The following is an 18779-nucleotide window of genomic DNA, read 5'->3' as shown; positions in this document are numbered from 1 at the left end:
CAAACGCGCCTCTGTCAACGTGACACAAACGGAGGCGTGTTGTAGCAGCAGACAGTGCACAGCTGCAGCCTGAAACACACCTCCTCCCCTGCCCAATAGCCAGGTAACACATATACAGTATGAATGCATTTATTTGTCTCTGTTGTGAAGTAGCCTGTCACAACGCCACACAGCTGGGCATAAATGAGCTGATTGCTCACCTGCTTAACAAGCCAGACTCTCCCCAAAATCAATAACAGATATGACGTGATGATAACCACTGGTAGTTTGTCATTGGTATCGTACAGCGTGTGAATCTATCAGTATACTTACTTAAGATGAATATTTAGTAGGCTATTGTTTAGGTTTACATTAGGTTACATAATTAACACTTGCAGTAATTTTTTTGATGAACAAACAGGCATTTCCCTATTGCCTGGAGAAAAAGTAGCCCTGTGCCTTGTTGAAATATAAACAAACAGTCTTATTCATATTGTTGGTCTCTTTTTATTAACCAATTGCAGTATAAATGCCTAGAAAGGAGAGGATAAGAAAGAGGGCTACAGCAGTCATGTTCACTGTATAGGGCATTTTAAAGCTCAGATTTTAAAGTTGAACTGTTCCTTTAATTTTACTGAAATATCTTAAAAGCTGTCCACATTTTATTTTAAATACACAAAGTGGTTTGGCTGTACAAAATTAGGCATTAAGCTATTTTAGCTAATTATATTATTTTGTACCAACAAGTTATTTCTATGTTACAAGACACGTATTCTTGTATTTACCTTAATATGCTCTTTTCAACCTTAAAAAATAGGTTATTACTAAAACTGTTATTATTCTTTTCTAGGCAGCTACAGCAGGAAAGCAGTAGGCCGTCTATCAGCAAAGAAGATGAGATAGATGAATCTCCAGATAAAGCAGAGTCCATAGCAGCACCAAGTCTATGCACAGTTACAGAATCAGAAGTGATGTCTGATGACCAGAATGAGGGAGAACAAGAAAGGCATGATGTAGCAGCTGTATGTGAAAGACATGACACAATTAAAAAATAGCAGCTATCCAACAGCTTGCCACAGAGAAAGACCTCCAGGTAAATCATAGTGAGGTCGTCAGACTCTTTAAACACATGGCACCGAGGAGGAGGACGCTTTTAGAGAGTGGTAACACTCACTCTTCACTCCTCACTTCAAATGACACTTTGTACACTTCTTTTGTTCTGACAGGGGAAAATGCTACACTAATCTATCATTGTAGCTCGTTAACTTGCTTAAAACCTCTCCATGTGCGTTCATTCCAAGAAATACAACTATAATGATTGACTGATCAGTGCTATAGTGGGAAACTGTACCAGTTCAAAGGTCAAGTCATTTTATGAAGATGTTGACATAATTATGCAATCACATTCAACATGTGCCTGTAATGTTTATTTATTTTTCAAATCTCACACTGCTATGATAAGGCAGCCATCAGTTCTACATGCTGCATAAAGTGCCCTTATTTTTCACTGAGCACCTGCCCCCCAAAATGTCTGTGCACGCCACTGGGTGACGTAATAGAACAAGTGTGTGCGCTCTGGCCTTCGCTTGTGCAAAACAGCCAATCTTCCAGATGCGTGTATATTTTTTGTGTATGTATAAATTCTTATTTCGACGAAATGGGGGGGGGGGGCATAAGGGGGTTCCCAGACGTTTACAGGAGGGTCTTAATTAAGACCCTGCTTGCACCTCCCTCGCGCGATGCTGATGCGGGGGAGGGCCCGGAGCACAATCGTTATCACATTTGATGCATTGAATTCAATTTTAAAATTGAAAATATATCAGTGAATAACATGAAAACATGTATTAATCCATTCTCATCATTTTTTCTTGCAGTTCATGATTTTTGCCATCACATGGACACCAATGATTGGACGCTTTAATCATGCCATTGCCAACATATATATTTTTTATTAATCAGTGTTGTTGTTATTTTTCAGTGTATAATAGAAGTATTCATAAAACTCACAAACATATCCAGATGCCTTCACATTTTCTTTATTTATATCTTAGAAAACTTTTCTAATACTAACTTAGATTTTTATGGTCTTCAAATTTGGATTTACTTTTTTTTGCCAATTAAGGTTTGTGTCCTGACAATTGCAATATTGTTTCTGACAATGATCTGAAATTTAACGCAAATTATTATTATTAATTATTCATTATTTAATTGTATCTTTTTTTTTTGGCTGATTTTATTAAACAGTATTTTTTTTTTTTTTTAACATGTGAATTTTCAATGGGTTATAAATGATCTCCTGCATATTTCTCTAAACCATTTTTCAGATGTGCAGGAAATGAATGCATGCACAGAGATGGACATCTTTTATCACAGCAGGGTCACAAAAATGTGATTTTCTGATCTGTGGCCCACATTATTTAGAATAAGGGCCAATTTAAGCATTAATAATCAAAGACAGAACAAAGGGTTTTGCATGTATTTGCGACATGCAAAAATTAATTCTGAGCACTACAATTTTCTGATTGGCTAAAGCAGTGGTTTTTTGTGATTGGGTATTTACCTTACTACAGCCTAACCTCTGATTTTGTGTATTTGTCACTTTTTTCTCATTTTTCATGCCTTATTGCCTTTTTTATCCTAGTTTAATTGTGCTCATCATATTTGCACTAGTTTTTAGGGTCATGTGACAGCCTTATCTCAGGAGAAAAAAATTTCAAAGTTTTCACATTTTTTGCCTTGATTTTGGGTGTCTGTTACTTTCTCATTTTTCACTTTTTCCCAAGTTTTCATGCCTCCCCGTTTAAGTGTGCACATCACAATTGCAGAAAAAAAAAAAAAAAATCCAGTTTTTCAATTTTATGCTTTAATAATTTTTGGTGTTTGTAACTTTTTTCTCATTTTTCATGCCTTACTGCATTGTGCCTGTAAGTTTTTGTGTGCTCATTATATTTGTACTTTTTTATAGTCTTATTACAGCCTTATTGCAGGGGGAAAAAAAAAAAGGTTTTTCAATTTGTATGCCTTACCTATGATTTTGGGTGTTTGTCACTTTTTCTCATTTTCCACTTTTTCCTAATTTTTCATGGCGTGCTGCATTTTCATCCCAGTTTAAGTGTGCACATCCCAGTTGCACTAGATTTTATGGTCTTGTGACAGCCTTATTGCAGAAAAAAAAAAAAATCCAGTTTTTTAATTTTATGCTTTAATAATTTTTGGTATTTGTAACTTTTTTCTCATTTTTTATGCCTTATCGCATTTTCATCCAAGTTTTTGTGTGCTCAATATATTTGTACTAGTTTATAGTCTTATGACAGCCTTATTGCAGAGAAGAAAAAAAAAAAGTTTTTCAATTTGTATGCCTTACCTATGATTTTGGGTGTTTGTCACTTTTTCTCATTTTCCACTTTTTCCTAATTTTTCATGCCTTGCTGCATTTTCATCCCAGTGTAAGTGTGCACATCACAATTGCACTAGTGTTTATGGTCTTGTGACAGCCTTATTGCAAAAAAAAAAAAAAAAAAAAACAGTTTTCTAACCAGTTAAGAGGACAAGGGGTAGCACCATGACATTAGGCGTTAGGAGGACCCTAAATACTAGGGAAAATGACTAAGACAATTGAATTAGGGGAAGACAAATTAAGTAGAGAAATTGACCAAAATCTGAAAAGGACAAAAAATTAAAGTTAACGCCTCCAATTTTTCGTCCTATTTAGATATATGGCCAAAAAGTGAAAATATGTTGCATTAGGGCTTTAGAAGGACCTTAAATACTAGTGCAAAAATGACTACGACAGTTAAACGAAGCTAGACTGAAGTAAAGTTGAGAAATTGACCAAAATCTGAAAAGCACCAAAAATTGGACAAAAGGCAAGAAAGTGAAAGATGTTGATTTTTCTTTTCTTTTCTGGAGTTAAGGCTTTAGATGGACCCTATGTACTAGTGCAAAAATGACTAAGACAATTAAACGTAGATCAGACTGAAGGAAAGTTGATTGCCCAGTGGGACACAAACTAAACTTTAAAGAAATATTTTCAAAATAAACACAGCTAAGAATTTCCTATGCTCTCTATGTTGTTTTGTTGTATTGTGTTGCTGTATTTAGCCTAGGGTATTTGTTATATGGGGTAACACCTATAAAAGTTCACTGCATTACCAGGCTCGTTATTTAGATCAGTGGTTCCCAACCTTTCTTATCATGTGTACCCCTTGAGTGCTTTTTTCATACCATGAGTACCCCCTCACTCATACGTGTTCATGATTCTCCAAAAGTAGAACATAACACAGCTGAATATTCAACGCAAGTCATTTTATTTCATCTTCATAAATTGAACAATTAATATTCAGGCATTATCTTTTTTAAACCAAATTAAACAAAATTATGTTGCCTTCAAGGCAATACAATTGATAAATATAATAAATAATTTTATAGTCAACATTTGTATTATTAATAGCAATATATTATGATTATATTGTCATTGAACAAAAATAATAGTTGAAATTAGAAAAAAAAGGAATAGATACAAATAATAAGAAATATAAATGAATAAATACAAAACAAATAATTAACCTGCCTGTGTTATATATAAGTTTTATGACATTTACCACAATAAGAGCTTCTTTGAATATTTCTCCTTTAAACAGGCATTTAAACTTTAAAAACAAGTTGTAGCGCACACGTACCATTTTATTGACAAATTTATGAAATGACTGAGAATATTTTTTATTATCTTGGAAATAAATTCTTCATTTTTCCACGTACCCCCTGCAATGTGCTCACGTAACCCCTGATCTAAACACTGATTTAGATTACGCAAATGTTTTTTTTTTTTTTTTTTTCTAAATTCCAAATTATTAAAGCTCACTGATTTAATCAATTTTGACAATGCACAAATCTTTTACAATGCAAGTCATCAAAATTTACTGTCTTACACCAAAAGTGTTTCACCGACGAGGAGAGAAGTTATGACTTGAGGGTGTGCAGCGAGAACCACCAGAAAGCTTTTGAGTTTCCTGAGTGTGGGGTACGGCTGTGGAACAGTTTAAATTTAGATTTCAAGGAAATTGTCTAATAGAGTGACCATACGTCCGGTTTTTACCCTGACATATCCTCTTTCATGTCTTGTCTGGGTTCCCAGGGACCTAGAACAAATCTCTGGTGAACGAGATAATTTAAAAAACTGTAGATCTCCTAATATTTGCTCTATATAATAAATTCTACCTTTTTCTGAAAGCTAAGAAGTTGCTATTTGGACCCAAATGGCGTCATTACGGTCATTTTACTTACGCGAGACAGAATCATAAGATGGCACTTTGTTTTGACGAAATTACCACACATGAGAAAAAGAGAAAAAGGAACAAAGCCCAAGATAGAAAGAGTGGGAGATTAAAAGAGACCAAATACCAGTGGATTTAATGTAAAAGGAAAAACCCATGAATGATAAAACCTCAATGGATGATGTTCAGAGGGATTTGAAAACATAGGAGGAAACTTAGGACTATAGGAAGTTAAGGTAAGAGATGTTCATTTTCTGGATTCATAAATGTTGTCCTGCTTTTGTGTAGCTCTTGTGTACATTAATGTACATGTAAATAGATGGTTGTAATGTGGGGCTTTTAGAAACAGAGCATAGAGTGTTAGTTTAAAGCAGTGGTCACCAACACCAGGTAGTCCTCATGGACCATGTGAGGGGCCCTTCAAGATCTCTAGTCACCAATGAGCTCCATCTAAAATCTGATTTACTTTCCAGAATTCAAACTCACAAAGATAAATACATATGAGAGATGTTAGTTAGCACTTAGTAAAGTTAAATACTGCTCATAAAGTTGAGTATTTAACACATTTCACTAAAACCTTGTGACAAATCTTTTTATGTGTTGCAGATCTGGTGTAGGGTAAATGCTGTAGGTCATATATAATATGATATACTCTATGTAAGATGTTTTTTTAAAAAAGCAAGGTGGATTTTTTTAAACAAAATCTTGTGCATGTGTGTGTGTGTGTATGTGTGTGTATGTCATTTTGTTTATATTTTTCTTGTTGCTCTGTGTATTTTCTGAATTATTATATATTTTCTGTCCCTTTATGGATTTATTCTTCCTTTCATTCTGTACTTTGGATGATTAAATTCCATGCCTTTTTGTTGAAATTTGTGTTTCTTTTGGTCGTTTTGTATGTTTTCTGAGTTATTTAGTAGGGTATATAGTATTTAGCGTATTTTCTTGTTCTTGTTTTGTGTGTATTAAAACACAGTTATGCTGTGTTTTTTGGAGTAATTTTGTCTATCTTTGAATTCATTTTGTGTTTCTGTATTACTTTTGTGTAATTTTTGTTGTGATTTGGTGTAATATTAGTCATTTTGTATATTTTTGGTCATTGAAATTGAAAACTGAAATGTATTTATTTACAAGGACAATGCATATTATCATAACAGCTCAACTGTAGAATATGCCAGTTAGCCAAAAGGCTAGTTTTCTTCTGTAGCCCTAGGCCAGATGTACAATAGGCACCCTGGAAATAGATAAAGCTAGTTCATTATCACATGGCAAAATACAACAAAGATTACATTACATTTGCTGCAGCAGCAGGTATGACACACCAAAACAAACGAGCAAAAAAGAGTTAATGTGCGACAGATCTAAAGTGGGAATGCAGCTGGAGGCAACAGGAGTTCATGAAACAACTAGAATCAGTATTAATAGACATAGTCAATAACATTAGTCAGTTATAATACAAGGCTTAAAAAGGGGAGTGAACATTCAAATGCAGCAATATCCACAAATTTAAACCAAGGGCCACATATGGCCCACAGGCCTCCAGTTGCCCATGTCTACCAGGTTCTGAGTGTGCCTATTGCAGCTACCATAATGCACACATTTCCTTGTCTACGATTCTGTATTTGAAACTATGAGTAAAGGTTATTTGTACTATTAACCACAATGAAGTCCATCTGATACATTGTGTACACCAGAGGTAAAAAGAGGAACATCTATGCTCCATCCACGTTTACCTCCCTAGCAGATCCTCACACGTTGGCCAACATGACATCAGGCCAGTCTCAGCATGAGCTGTGATCACTGCAGTTCTCCGAGGACCAATCTGATTCTCAAAGCTATTTATAGCCGACAACACAGCTGGCCTATCATCACCAGTGCTAAAGTGAATAAAGTGATAGAGGCGTGAGGGGGTCCGGTTCGGGGGCCTAAGTATTGCATCACTGCTTTTTGCAGATGATGTGGTCCTGTTGGCTCCAACATACAACATACACCTTCAACTCTCACTGGATCGGTTTGCAGCCGAGTGTGAAGCGGCCGGAATGAGAATCAGCACCTCCAAATCCGAGTCCATGATTCTCAACCGGAAAAGCTGGAGTGCCTTCTCCGGGTTGGAGATGAGGTTCTGCCCCAGGTGGAGGAGTTCAAGTACCTCGGGGTCTTGTTCACGAGTGAGGGAAGGATGGAGCGAGAGATCGACAGGCGGATTGGTGCGGCGTCTGCAGTGATGCGGAGTCTGCACCGGTCCGTCATTGTAAAGAGGGAGCTGAGCCAAAAAGCGCAGCTCTCTATTTACAGGTCGGTCTCGTTCCAACCCTCACCTATGGTCATGAATTTGGGTCATGACCGAAAGAACAAGATCACGGGTACAAGCGGCCTAAATGAGTTTCCTCCGTAGGGTGGCTGGGCTCTCCCTTAGAGATAGGGTGAGAAGCTCAGTCATTCGGGAGGGGCTCAAAGTAGAGTCGCTGCTCCTCCGCATCGAGAAGAGCCAGATGAGGTGGCTCGGGCACCTAATTAGGATGCCCCTCCGGAAGGAGGCCCCGGGGAAGACCGAGGACCGCTGGAGAGACTATGTCTCTCGGCTGGCCTGGGAACGTCTCGGGGTCCCTCCGGAAGAGCTGGAGGAAGTGGCCGGGGAGAGGAAGTCTGGGCCTCCCTACTGAGGGATGCTGCCCCCGCGACCCGGGAAACGGCTAAGCGGGAGAAGATGGATGGATGGATGTGTTTGCCCACATGTCCCTTATTCAGTGATTTTAGACATTTACCCACACTTGGAAAAATCATCAAAAGCCACAATACAATACAAATTCATGAAGCAAATACTTCATGTCACTTTAACGTGTTCATTGAGATTAATTCATTACAGGAAAAAATAACGCACTAAAAAAAAGTACGCCGTAAATCGCTTCTTTTTTGTTAGCACTAGTCTAAAACAGTGCAGGAGCCTTTCTCATTTTAAGAGTTTCTGGTATACCCATAATACTGATGCACACACTAACAATAACAAGACTGCAGAGCTGCTCAGCTTGGTTTGTGTTCATTTTGGCTTGAGTTTGTGGATCACTGGAGCTTTGTAGCCCCCACTACCACCTCAGTGCTCAACATGTAGCAGCTAGCATAGGACAGCTAGCATGGACACTTGGACAGTGCTAACTGCTACATGCTGCGAGCACGCCGTGGACTGACAAATGAACAAACTCACTGGATTAATATTGTTTTCTGAAGGAGAGAAAAAGCAACAAGTTTTGGTGTCTGAAAAGTGTTCTTACTTGTTTATGATGTGCTAACTTATAGCACTACATATGATGTTTCATTTGATTTGTATTTTCTAATATTGGAGATTAACAGAAGTATGACAGGCAATCTCAAATACTACATCTGCATCTGTCAAGCCAATTTGTTATACATCAGTGCAGCAAAAACAAAAAAAAAGAATTAAACATACAGAACATCTCGAGTTTCGCTTCATAATAGAATGGAAAACAAGACTGAAATCAAATGTACAAATCTACTTGTTTTTATTATTATTATTTCTGTAACATAAGTTTTAAAAGCTATATTTTGGACCTGCCGAAATAAACCCAAAATGCAGCTTGAATATCAGCACCTGCTGTAACTAAAGAAGGGGAGAGTAAAGTTGCTTAAATAAGCAGTGTTTTCATTTATGATGTTCTACATGATATATTATACAACACTTGATACATGTGCTTTCATATGGGAGATGCACTTTAACTTGGAGGGACAGAGTTGCTGGCAGTGGTAATTCACTAAGTTAGACACAGGTAGGATAGAATAAAAAAAGTGTCTAGAGATACGTCAAACATAGCCATAGCCCCTGGTACTACAGGTGCATTTCCAGACCTTTTCTACATACGCGTAATGTGCCTGTGTTTATTAATGCCCCCCCCCCCCACCCCACCCCCACGTGACCTATAGGTGTCACTGTCAAGGTCTTTGACTAAAGGCATGCAAATTGCAAATGCAATCATTTTCAGACAAAGTTCAAGTGCCTTGATAGATTTTCAAGTGGATTCATAAAAAATTACATGCTGATCCAAGGCAGTGTATTATTACCAGATGGAGCAGGAGTAAAACATAAAAGAGTTGCTGCAGATTTTCTCCTGATTACAGAAGCTAAACTTGTGTTAAACAAAACAAACTAAAGAAAGAATCTGCAGCTGGGTTTATATTTGGAGGCACAATCACGTAGCTGATTTGACATTAACCCATGCACCATCCTGCCATACTCACAAGCTCTCCCTTACAACCAAAGGTCACAGCCAGATACCATGTGAAGCCTCTGAGGTGTAGAGTGCACTGTACATTAGATCAGATGACTAATATAAAGACGTAGCAGGAAAATTCAGCCACAAGGAGTTCATTTGACTAAATCTGTAACTAAATGTTTGAAATTTATAATTCAGGTTTTCTTAATTTATTTTTTTAATTTGTTATAGATCAAATCAATAAAAACTTTAACCAAATTTTATACCAAAATGGGAAATTAAAAAAAAAAGAATAGTACAGTAACACATAGTGCTGGGCGATATATAGACCAAAACACATATCTCGATATCTTTTCTCAAAATGGTGATGTATGATATAAGTCTCAATCTTTTTAAATCAAATAAAGTCTGACCAGAGAGACATTTCTCGGTTAAATTTGCAGGTGAAAAATGCTACACAGGCACATTTATTAACAAACAGCTGCACAATATGTGCCTCTTTTGACTTTTTATCTCCTATAAAGGACAGCACATGTGAGTGAGTTCTGTAGAGTGGCTTGTTTAGGGGAAGTTCTCCCCGCTGGGGCAAATGAGCAATATATCATCTGCCAGTGTGGGTCATTGGGCAAGATCCTTCACGCTACTGCCTACCTCATACAATGATGAGAGACAATGAAATGAATGACATGCCGGCTCAGACGTCGCCCGGCCAAACAAGGTCTGCGTCAGGTGCTGGGGAACATGAGCGCCTTGATGAAAAATGGGCTACTGGAACAAGAACAAGACTGAAATGGGCGAGGTGCGATAACAGGGCTCTGTTGGAATGCTACTACTCCAGCAACCCTAGTCAGAGGGGCTCCATGCAAAGGATGTGGGAGAAATGGTTACTATGAAACCCACAGTCCAAACTCACGGCCAAACACCTAGTAACTCAGTGTTTCAACATCCACAAAAGGCAACTGCTATAACAACTTGAGATTGACGAGGTACAACACCAATGCTACGGCAAGGTGGAGCCATGCGGCCAGGTCAGAGCGGAGTTAACACCAAGCCCCCCTCCAGATATATATATATATATATACATACATACTGGGTGATGTCATTTTCTATATCGCCATATTCTATATTGTCCAGATCTACTAACGCAGATGACTTAAAAAAGCATTACTAAACATGGGCTGATAAAAACAGTGTACACTGCAAAAAATAAATAAATATATAAAAACAAATGGTCAAAAACACCCAGGATCCCAGAGAATTAACAGCAACAAGTGTCAAAATCTCACATTAACTTTGAATAGTGTTTTATGGGTAGCATGAAAACAAATATTTGCTCCATCTTTGACAGCTATGGCTGCAGATGTAGCTTACCTCCATCAGTATGACTGTAGTGTCAATTAATGTTTTTTTTCTATACCTTAAGTTTATGCTTTATAAATGTAATTCATTTTTATGAACTGTCATCATTCTGAATAGCACTATACTCCTGGGGTGTTTCAGTGTGGAGTTTGGATGTTCTCTGTGTGCCTGCTAAAGTATTTTCTGCAGGGTTTTTCTGTTTCTCACCACATGCAGAAATGAATTATGTTAGCTTTTAATAGCCATCTCTGCACAGAAGGTGATTAAATTATTCTGCTTTTGCACAACACACAGGATAAATATCAGTGATATATCAATGAGGTAATCAGATGTTATTCTGCTCTCCACACCTGAGCTGACGGACTGTCATCATCCAGCTCTGCAAACAACCTCATAACATACAACTGTAACAATCAGATAAAGTACAAACCTCTAAAACATGCAGAAGGAACTGGCACCCCCTTTGTTAATTTATTTTTTAATCCAGGTCCATAAAGATTGATCAATTGCAAACCGACAAAATATTTTTTGAATTTTTTCTAATAATAAATAGAAATTTAAAGAGGAAAAAAAATGGATCCAGAATCAGTAAATTGATTGAGATCCCCTCCTAAATGTAATTGAATCTTCCATGGTGTAATGTCTATCATGCATTACTTTTGATGTAATCCTGCTAACACACAAATTAATAAAGGAAAATAATAGTTGTAAAGTAATTGTACGCAGGTGTAAGACACCCCTGGTTGAATCCAAATGTTTTTACCAAAGAAAGAAAACAATCTATTATGAATGGTAACCAAAATTCATATTTAATACCATTTAGAATCAGTTGTCATGAAATACTTCACACATTTTGCTTAAAGACAACAAACAGTAAAGAAAATAGCCTGAAGTTATATCTTTAAGAATGGCAGCTCACATTCGGAAGGTTACAAATAAAAAGTGACCTCAAACTCAGACTAGCCTGTCGAATCCCTCAAAAATAGATATTTTAAAGCTTGAACTTTTCCAATGTAAAGACCCGAACCACAGCTCTACAAAACAATCAAACACGTGGTACAAAAAAAGCTAGTCAGGTTTGACAAACTAACTTATTTCAGGTTTGAAAGGCATGACTGAGGTTTTCTTGGACGTTGTTTAATCCGTGAAGGCTGAGCGTCTCATTCCCGATGGACCAACACAAAGAGCCCCAGCAGGAAGAGCACAGCGTACTGCAGGACAAACACACAGTATGAATAAAACACTTTCTAAAGCATGTCTAACACAGTGATCAACAACTTACTTTGAACTTGGGATAATCATTCATGAGAATGGTGACGATTCCTATGTATGGCACAAACCGAAGATGAAAAAGGCAAAAAGTCAACAATAAAGACCTCGCCATGTCTAAAAGAGCAAAAACTATCGTCAATAAATAAAGATTTCACCATATTTATTTCATTTACAATATTTACTCATGTTTTGCATAACCTGCAGACTTTGCAGATTTAGCACAAAAGCTGTTTTAGTTTTAAGTAATGAGTGAACATGCCTTATCAAAAATGATATTTCAATCATTTAAGCATTTGTAAAAGGGGTGGTGAACATAAGTTCATGTGATTTTATTATTGACGATTATGAATCCATTCTTAAATTTCCTAAAATTGTAATAAAAACCAGATTATTCCTGCTAATATAATATATATTATATATAGTTTAATTACACTATACCAGTTTTTCTCAAATGGGGGTACGTGTACCCCTAGGGGTACTCAATGGCACTACAGAGTGCGGAAAACTAATAAATAAAAGCATTAGAAATTAAATTGGGTATTTGTGGTTAAAAATGAATCATAATCATGATAATGAAATGATTTTGATTGGAACATGAATTGAAATCACAAGGCTCAGTCTGGGTTCCACACCAGGTGAGATATGACCAGAAATGATAAAAATACATCTATTCAGGAAGCAAAATATATGGTTTCATTCCACTTATTTACAAAATGAGATCATTTAACATGACTGTTTACACTCATTTATTCCATCATTATGATCTATAGTTGTTTTTTTATAATATTCTGAGCTAAATGTATCTGGACAAAAGGAGGACTTGGATTCAGAAATGATAGAATGGGGGTACTGGGGCCAAAGAAGCTTGAGAACCACTGCACTTTATAATATTGAAGGTGCTGTGAAGTGTTAATCAAAATAGAAGTCAAATACTTCAGCAGCTTACTGTTGTTAAATAAAAGGAATCAAATCATCAATATCTGAGTTGAGACTTCAATAATCAAGTAAATCGGGCTGATTAACTGGCCCTACTACATAATTAAGCCTATTCTACTAATTCTGACTAACTTTATTTAGGTTGAACTTTATTTTTTATTCTTTGCAATGTGCTTGAGAAGCTCAAACTGAATTTCTGACTAATTGTATTGTTGCCTTCAAACTGGCAAAAAGACACAAATGACTATGAAGCACACGTAACACCTTAAGTGAATCTAGGATCCAAACCCTGCCATTAAAGTTCAGAGAAAAGGAAAAAAAGAGAGGTTTCAGAAGATTAGAGGTTCAATGCCCTTCATTTCCGACTGGGACAAGGGAGGACAAGCACTAAGAAGGATCAACTACAGGTACATACATGGCTTGTTACATGGAAATGAACCCACATAGAAAATAGATGAAGTAAAGCCCTACAAAGCCTTGTTCTACTAAAGTAGAGAAGTCACAGCGTTTCCATCGACCTCATGGGTTCTTAAGGGGTTTTTACCTGCTGCTCTTATTGAGCAGTAGGTCCTTCTATATCATGTACAGCTGATGGAACTTTCATTTTCACCCATAATCCTGTTCAAAATATCTCCCTACATGTAATGACTTGAGTAGTAATCATGCTATCCTGTGACTGAAAATGAATGCAGAGCATCATATTAAGTGTGTTTTTAATGTGTTGTGATGAACAAGTGCTTCAGATAAGGCTCTGGTACAAAGACAGGTTTCGCTGTCGCTGTTCTAGCTCAACTGGTAATTATTGTACCTTGTAACACGTGATGGCAGAAGCATCTAAAATCACACAGATGAGCGGGATTTTGTGTAAAATGTGTGGATGGTATCAGTGGATGGATGGATGGATGTATAGATAGATAAATAGTAGGGCTGGGCGATATGCCTGAAAAGTGTATCACGATATAAGTTTCATATCAGTCGATATCGATAATTATTGATTCGGTTTTTTTAACCTGTTCAAAATAAGGACCAGAAGGAAAAAGGCCAAATTTAAATACTCAAATTAACATTTAAAAAAAGGTGCACAAAACTATGTAAAAAAATAAATAAATAAAATACCTAAATTAAAAAGATAAACTATTAAATGTGCAGATATCGACATTAAATAAATGCTTAATCAAACTAAATGTGCAACGCAAGTTTGTAAATAATAAATCAGTGCACACCTGATATAGAACTTACATTTGACATGAAACAAAGAGCAAGGTTTGTATTAAGAACATATTATGGGGCAACTTTGGCATTTATTTTCTCATTTATGAAATTATTTTCTTAAAAAAAAAAAACTGAAAATAAAAACAATAAATAATAGTGTTTTTACTGTTTAATATAAACCACTGCTGCTGAAACTTGTTTATTTTATATCTGATATGTCACATAAAGTTATGGTTGATAAATATCTCTGATTTTCTAAAATCAAACCAGATCAAGTGTGTGTGTGTGTGTGTGTGTGTGTGTGTGTGTGTGTGTGTGTGTGTGTGTGTGTGTGTGTGTGTGTGTGTGTGTGTGTGTCGATAGCCTATTGATATAGGCGTTGTTGTGATTTCTATATCACCAAAATAGAAAAATAGAAATATCTTGAATCCTGAAATATTGCCCAGCCCTATGTTTCACAAATAATGCTTTGTGATCAGATCACACATTTTAATAGTATCTTTCCCATTACTGTGTGAGGGTCTAGCAGTGTGGTCAACATCACTCTTGCGAAGTAATCTCACGTGACTTCAGCGTAACCATGTTGTTTACGTAAATCATCTGAAGGATACAAAATGTAAAGGTAACAGTAGGGATGTCCTGATACTACTTTCTCACTTACGATACGATACCGATATTGCAGCCTTGATTGTTGGCCGATATCGATTCAATACGATATCAGCACGAATCATACATACGTTTATTACTTATTTTGTAGTGTGGAATGTTAGAAAAGGCTTGATCAATTTATGTACTGTGCAACAGTAGGGATGAGAAAAACTGACCCATTTATTATTAACCAATTGGTTACATACATAATATCTACAGTATTCTACAATTGAATAAATATATTATATATCGGAGATTTTAGATGCAGTCCGATAAAATCTGTCTGATATCGGACCTGGACACCCCTAGTTACTGTAACAGTAGTTGACTCTATTAAACCTATTTGTTTGGTACACGGTATGGAAGTTTAATAACCAGTGTAATGAGACACGGCTGGACGTGGAAATGGTAAAACTTTTTTACCATTTTGAGAAATTTAAAAACGGAAAATTGGAGGCCCTACAGCTGCGGTAGATTTATTTTCCATGATTTCAAGTATGAACAGTTTGAATGTAAACATCTTTTCTACTTCACCACTGAGATGGTTAAAGAGCGCTTCATCAAATGTACTATTACATTAAACAAATCAAACATGAGCACTTACCCCCTGGCTCGTCCCACCACGTCTTTTTTCTCCAACCAATGCTGGCCCTGCTTGTACAGCCCTCTGTCATCCACTGCATTGTTGTCTCCTTTGGTCAAGAACTTAATGTCCCCATTCGCCCTGTCAACACACCGGGAAGTTGTTAGACTGCATCAAAGGTCACGCTGAACAACTATGTTTGACATGTCTTTAAAATGAACAATATGAAATATACACATTCATACTTTTCGTGAATCTTCAGTACTCTGTGTACTATGGGGATCTCCCTCCCTTCTATCCTAAAGACCACGATTTCTCCCACTCTTATTGGATCCTCCACTCGATTGGTCAAAAACAAGAGGTCTCCTCTATGGAAAGCTGGCTCCATACTCCCACTGGAAAAAGCAAAATTACAGATTCGTATTTCATTATACTGACACGCAAATGTGTTGACAACATATAACTCAATTTCTCCCAGCTCTGTATGATGTTACTGGATGTCCCTGAATAATGTCCTTCTAAATGAGACAGTTGTGCAGAGGTTGTAACATTTTTGTAGTTTTTCAGGGTACTTATGTTTAGTTTCCTCAGGGCTTTAATTTTCATGCAATTATGAATCCCTAAAATACGTAACACATTAATATGAGCATTAAAGCTGCCTTGCTCTAAATAATCAGCCCCTATGATAAGCAATTTTGTCAATAAAACATTTCTATACATCATTTTATTCTTTTTCTTTATATTCTTTAAAAATAATTTTTTTTTATTATAGTGAAAAACACCATTGGGAAGCATTACACTGACTTACCTGAGAACAACAACAATGGGACTTTCACTCCCAGTGACCACCATTAGTCCTTTCCAGATCATCAGCGCAGAGGAAACTATCATACCAAAATTCAGCACCTGGTAATAGAGCTGCAAGAAACAGACGAAAATAAATCAGCATTAAAAGATTTGGCTTCATAAACAGTATTTAACATTTGAAAATTATATGCATTTGTTTTTCAGAGTTAAAAGGTTGCAGGTTCCACACATCACAAGTTATAGATAGTTTGAGAGTTAATTTGTGTAATCTTGGTAATCTCAGATCACTCAGACAATAACGTAGAGTTATGTACTTGTGTGCTTTTCTTGTAGAACAATGTGTAGATCAAACTTGTTTGGCTCAACTACCCCTGTTCTCTTACTTCTCAATCCAAGTAACCCTTTGTCCAGCTACATTTAGCTCGGAATGCAATAAAAACAAATAAATAATAATAATAATAATAAAAACTCTGGAGCATAATGATGGAATGAATGAATGCTAATACACATTTTTTCATCATCATTATTATAATCAGAGGTGAGTGTAACAGATTACAAGTACTCACATTACTGTAATTGAGTTACTTTTATGGGTAATGTTTTGAGTATATTTCTAAATCAGTCATTTTACTTGAACTTAAGTACGTTTTTTAAAAAAACTGTTACTAAATAATGTTTTGTTTTTTAAATTATTAACAGACATTGTGAAACTACAGAAAATGAAATGACCGGATGACAATCAAATGCATCACATCATAGCCGACCAATCAGATTAAATGTAATGCACCGACAACATTGAATGGAGGTTATTCTCATAGATTTAGAGTGCATTCATTTTGCTATACTTAGAGCCTGATATATATATATATATATAATTTTTTTTTTCAATTGAACTCAATGGTGTTATTTTATTTATTTCTTTAAATTGTACATTTTGACAAACCTTTTATTTTATGCAGATGCCTTTGAGCAAGTTCAAATTGTGCAAGATTTGGTCACTTCCTTTTTAGGTTTATACATGAGATGTTTACTGTATGTAAGGGAACCGTGGCAAGATTTATTACCATATATAACCTTTTTTTTTTTACTTGTACTTGAGTACAATTTTAATGAAAGTAACTGTACTTCTGCTTGAGTAGGACATGTCAGTACTCCTTTACATCTATGATTATAATTATCATTTTAAACCAAAAATAAACATTTGAAAACCCATATATTTATTTTCCATGCTTTATTTGTCATTGTCCCACTCCCCTGTAGTGCCAACGTGTACGCGCTAAACGCTGTTCTCTGAGCCACAAACTAGATCAACCCACATTTACATCATTCGTCCACATTATGACTGAAAGAATCGCTCACCAGGCGTCACAGATTTAGCTAACTAACTGTGCAGTGGTAAGTCAGGAAAATGTGTGGAAAGTTTAAACTGAGGTCACAGTGTATGGGTATGCGTGGTGTGTACAGTATTTAAGCAGGTAACAGTCACAGTGAGCGGACTAACGTGTGGTCAGAGGTAGCGGTGAGAAGCGGCTAGCCCTGTTAGCTCCCAGCTCAGTCCCCATACAAAGAAGCACTCCACCGCAGAGTGAAATAACCTACCTGCCGCTTATTCATGCGACGGACATCGTCCAGAAAGTCTAATGATAACATAGTTGCAGACACTACAGATCCGAAAAGCACCTAAAAGAAGATAAAGTGCCCAGAGTGATGGGCATATGGAAACACAGTCTGGCTGTTGTGAAAACTTGTATCTGAATCTTCCGGGTGCGCTAAACCGGAAGTCCCGCCCCTCGTCGAGGCTGTTTGTTGAGGTGTCAGTGCAGGATACGAGAGAACAGATGCCCTCAAATAGTAGCGTTGGCCGATACTGTAAGACTGTATCGACCGTATAATCAGTTAAATGCAACAGATATCGATACTTTTTTAATATAAAAGGTTTTTTGTATTATCAAACTGCTGAAACTGATGGGTGGTTTTGGGATTATTTGGTAAAAAAAAAAAAAAAACCTAGTGTAGCTGCCATCACAGACACTATTATAAATGCAATTCATAGTTTCAAATTAATTTAAAAAGATAATAACATTTTAATAGATACAAATACATATTTCATATGGATGTTCAGTGAACGAATAGGTAAAAATTCAGTTAATTAATGTAGATATAATTCTCTTATTTTGGTTGAAATTACAGAGAGACACAGGGGGAGAACTTAATTTTTTGTTCCGTTTTATTGCATTGCTGGGGATAATAATTAGCTGTGGCACGGTTATCAGAAAGTACAAGTAGCCAGTCATCCAATCTTTTAAGTTCTGGAAAACATTGACTTTTGAGTTGATCAACTAAAAAAAAATCTGAGGCTATTGATTGCCTCAATTTTTTTTTTTAGATCTGTTAATTTATTTAGGTTTACAGTGCAGAATCAGACTATTGATCCCTGTTGGGAAGTTCCTGATATATAAAGCAAAGACATTATTGTTTCTGTAC

At 36.3% G+C, this 18779-nt stretch overlaps 1 protein-coding gene across 1 annotated transcript; it reads right to left on the bottom strand.

The window, feature by feature from the left end:
• Positions 1-11623: 11623 nt before the first annotated feature.
• On the bottom strand, positions 11624-18062 carry sec11a (SEC11 homolog A, signal peptidase complex subunit). The gene is made up of 6 exons (XM_028437075.1): positions 17895-18062; positions 16297-16406; positions 15734-15883; positions 15511-15629; positions 12120-12178; positions 11624-12048 (listed from the first exon to the last, which is right to left on the bottom strand). The coding sequence occupies exons 1-6, from the start codon at positions 17943-17945 to the stop codon at positions 11998-12000; spliced, it is 540 nt and encodes a 179-aa protein (XP_028292876.1). The 5' UTR covers positions 17946-18062; the 3' UTR covers positions 11624-11997.
• Positions 18063-18779: the final 717 nt, after the last annotated feature.

The sequence above is a fragment of the Gouania willdenowi genome, chromosome 3 (assembly GCF_900634775.1).
Source record: "Gouania willdenowi chromosome 3, fGouWil2.1, whole genome shotgun sequence".
Classification (NCBI taxonomy): domain Eukaryota; kingdom Metazoa; phylum Chordata; class Actinopteri; order Blenniiformes; family Gobiesocidae; genus Gouania; species Gouania willdenowi.
This window is presented reverse-complemented; position numbering and strand designations above follow the sequence as displayed.